The 3,754-nt window shown below is 34.4% G+C and overlaps 1 protein-coding gene across 1 annotated transcript in view; it reads left to right on the forward strand.

Moving 5' to 3' along the window:
* Window positions 1-3,754, forward strand: part of LOC107656967 (CD276 antigen homolog) — a gene marked incomplete at its 5' end in the record, with an annotated part of 56,430 nt that overhangs the window by 22,964 nt on the left and 29,712 nt on the right. The window contains one exon of the mRNA XM_016444929.1: window positions 1,689-1,742. Within this exon, the coding sequence (XP_016300415.1) occupies window positions 1,689-1,742 (54 nt within the window). The remainder of the gene's footprint in view (window positions 1-1,688; window positions 1,743-3,754) is intronic.

Below are 3,754 nucleotides of genomic sequence, written 5' to 3' on the forward strand. Positions count from 1 at the left end.
CGCACACACACTCTCACACACACACACTCACACACACACACATACACACACACACACACACACACTCACACAGTGTGTAGTTGTTCTGCATGGCTGTGTTCAGAGCTCTGAGCTGATGCTAAAGCCAGAGGAGTTCTGTTCTGCCAACACCCCACTCTCCTCCAGTGCTGCTGAAGTTCATTAGCGCCGCCAGATAATTAGTCGCGCTGCGTAACAAGGGAGCGCAGAACTTGGAGGTTGCAATGACAGGAAGAAAGACTGATGTGTGGAGGAGAAGCGCTGGCAGAGAGATATTGCTTTGGTGTCACGCCGCTGTAATGAGATCTGTGTGTGGAGCAGGAGACATTTACATAAAGGTCATTGCAGCGCTGCATGGGACCCTGGGCTTTTAAAATACATCTGCAACTGCGAGACAGAGAGTAGAGAAAGAGTGAATATCTGGCTGATCCACTCCACTCCTGAAACCTGGGACTGTAATTAGACTTCTTCATGTCTGGCTCTTACTTGAGGACATGTGATCAGCTTTTAGTCAACATCCTTTTCAGTTTTGCATGGCTAATGTTTTATTGCTTGGTTTATTAGAACATTTATTAATAAATTAATTGCATGTAAATAATAAACACACACACACATATATATATATATATATATATATATATGTGTGTGTGTGTGTGTGTGTGTGTGTGTGTGTGTGTGTGTGTGTGTGTGTGTGTATAATTATATAAATGGATCAAATTAAATAGATAAAAAGAATAAACAAATATAAATATTGGTAACTATATAAAATAGATAAAATAGTTTATATAAGATAAATAATTATATTTAATAGCTTCAGTAATATTGTATAACTTTTTTAACGAATAAACAAATATAAATATGTATGTGTAATATTATATTATATTTAGATAATTAAATTGAATAGTTTCAATAATATTCATATTAAAATGTTTCAGTAAACAATGAACAATTATAAATATTTGTGTAATTATATAAATAGATAAAATAAAATAATGCATGTAAACTAAATAATTACATATAATAGTTTAAATAACATTCATTATATTAAAATATTTTTTTTAACAAACCTATGTGTGTATGTACGTATATTGGTTGGTTTATTCAAGTAGTTATTCATTATTAATGTAAATAACAAATAAATATTATGCATTTAAATGTATTTAAAATAATAATTATTAAAAAAATTAATTAATATTTTAATTGTGTGTGTGTGTATATATATATATATATATATATAATTATAATTGAATAAATTATTTTAATTCAGCTGGTCTCATTTTTCTTTAGTTTAAATTTTAATATCAAAATAACTACAACTAAAAACTATATAGACATGTTTTTAAAAACTAAAAGTGTTTAAATGAAAATATTTACTTTCTATTAAGCTGACATTATATTCTTTATATACTCAACTAACAACTAAACTACAACAAGAACAAGAAACAAGATTGTCAGTCTGGGAAGTTTACAGTAGACTGTAGAGAAAGCAGACTGTAAAGTGTGTGCTTGAGGAAGCTTGATCTTTTCACATGGATTTTCTCCTGCAGGCCACAAATATTGAATGTTGGCAAACCGTTCTTCCTGAACGGCGTTTTTCTCAGTGTCTGTGAATGCATGTTTGTGTTTGGAGACTGTAAACTCATTCCCTCTCATCCGTTTTCTCTTTATAGAGGAAGAAGCAAAAGAACTCGAGGAAGCCAAAGAATTAGAAGAAGCCAAATCAGGTCAGTGACTTAGAAGTAGAAATCTATACACAAGTTACGAATTGAATATATATTAAACTGTAATTTATTTCTGTGATGCGCAGCTGTATTTTCAGCATCATTACTCCAGTCTTCAGTGTCACATGATCTTCAGAAATCATTCTAATATGCTGATTTGCTGCTCAACAAACATTTCTGATTATTATCAATGTTGAAAACAGTGCTGCACAATATTTTTGTGGAAACCGTGATGCATTTTATTTTTCAGGATACACAGATGAATAGAAAGTTCAAAAGATCAGCATTTATTTGAAATATAAATATTTTGTAACATTATAAATGTCTTTACTGTCACAGAAATAAATTATATTTAAAATCAATTCAAATAGAATAGAGTTATTTTAAATTGTAATAATATTTCACTGTTTTTACTGTATTTTTGATCAAATAAATGCAGCCCTGGTGAGCAGAAGAGACTTCTTTTAGAAGCGTTAAAAATAATAATTCCAATCTTTTGAGCATTAGTGTAAATGTACAGAGCAATAGTTGTGTGTTCACATGACAGATGTAAAAGTCTCCACTGGGAATAGCAGAAGATATGATGAATTCTATACATTAAACCAGGCCGAGTTCTACCTTTTTTTTTTTTTGAAGATGTCTCTTGTATTAATGCTCTCTATTCTGGGCTCTGGCTCAACAGTCAAAACAAGAGTCATGGTTGAGTCTCTTCGTGACCCTCAGTGGCGCTGTAGCAATTCTGATATTTAACGCGACTGGATGAAATGTGACGGGAAATGCGAAGCGAATGTGAAGAGCGTAATAATAGGACTCTAGCACTAAATAGATTTGATCTCTTTCAGCTGAAATCCTTCTTTAGTCCTCTGATGGTGATCCAGAGCTCTCGGTGAGCGTTTGTGGCTCTCTCTCTCTCTCTCTCTTTCTCTCTCGATCATTCTCTCTCTCTCTCTCTCTCTCTCTCTCTCAGGCTTATCAGCGGAGCACGAGATGCGATGACGATGTAAGTGTCATTGCATTATAATGTTTGTGTTAGTCTATCCAGTTGAACCCACTAGATGCAGCGCTGCTATGTTGTTCATTCAAAATATTGCGGGAAAAAAAGAACATCAATGCGAATGTAACAGGGTCAAAAAGGTGTTTCCACTTGCTACACTAATTTTCATGTATGGTCCCTTTAATTGCACTCTACCTGCACGCTCCACCCAGATAATGAACTAGTTCCGGTAGGGTCATTTAGATTCGCGCCAGCCGAGAGGGTGACTGGCTGCAGTGAAGCATGCACGAGGGTGATTTGCGAATCTGATCACCGCTGTTTAATATGTTGTCAACAGAATAAAAGTCTGTCTTCAAGCACGAATTGGTATCCATCCTGAATTTTACACAATTAATGTACGTTCAACTTTTTAAAAACATGTCTCAAGACTTTATGGCAGTTTTCCCCATCCCACTGCAACTCAAGTTTTTAATTAAATGAAGAAAGTACTCTTTGTGATTGGTTTTCGGTCCTTTGTATTAAACATGATTCGGTTTTGTTTCTAATTGTTTAAGCAACTTTAATTATATAAGGTTTATAAACATTTTTTTAAACTTTTTTCAAAGATAGTCGTGTTATTTTATTACGCTTTGAAGAAACGTGCATAATATTTTGCTCGATGCGCCCTCTTGTGGCCTCAGGAGAGAAGCCAAAAGCTTTTTCCCCCCTAACTGAAATTATGCCTTTTAAATTCGAATATAATTCGAATATTGATAATATTTATGTACAAAATTCGAATTTAGTTGTTCAGCCATTTTAACAGCCCTACTCCTCAGGTGAAGGCCAGAGTCCAGCTCGCTCGCCCTGTGGCTTTAATGCCATTAAAGATTAATTTGACTCCTTTAGTCTGATTGAATTATTCAGCCTGGCCGTGAGCAGCAGAGTTAATACTATGAGATTTTAATAAGCAGGCAAGTGAAGAGGGTCAGAGAAAGAGAGGAGAGAAAGGCTGGGGGCAGAGACTCAGACAGAGATATGTGTG

The sequence above is a fragment of the Sinocyclocheilus anshuiensis genome, unplaced genomic scaffold, assembly GCF_001515605.1.
Source record: "Sinocyclocheilus anshuiensis isolate Anshui unplaced genomic scaffold, SAMN03320099.WGS_v1.1 scaffold1052, whole genome shotgun sequence".
In the NCBI taxonomy this organism is placed as follows: Eukaryota; Metazoa; Chordata; class Actinopteri; order Cypriniformes; family Cyprinidae; genus Sinocyclocheilus; species Sinocyclocheilus anshuiensis.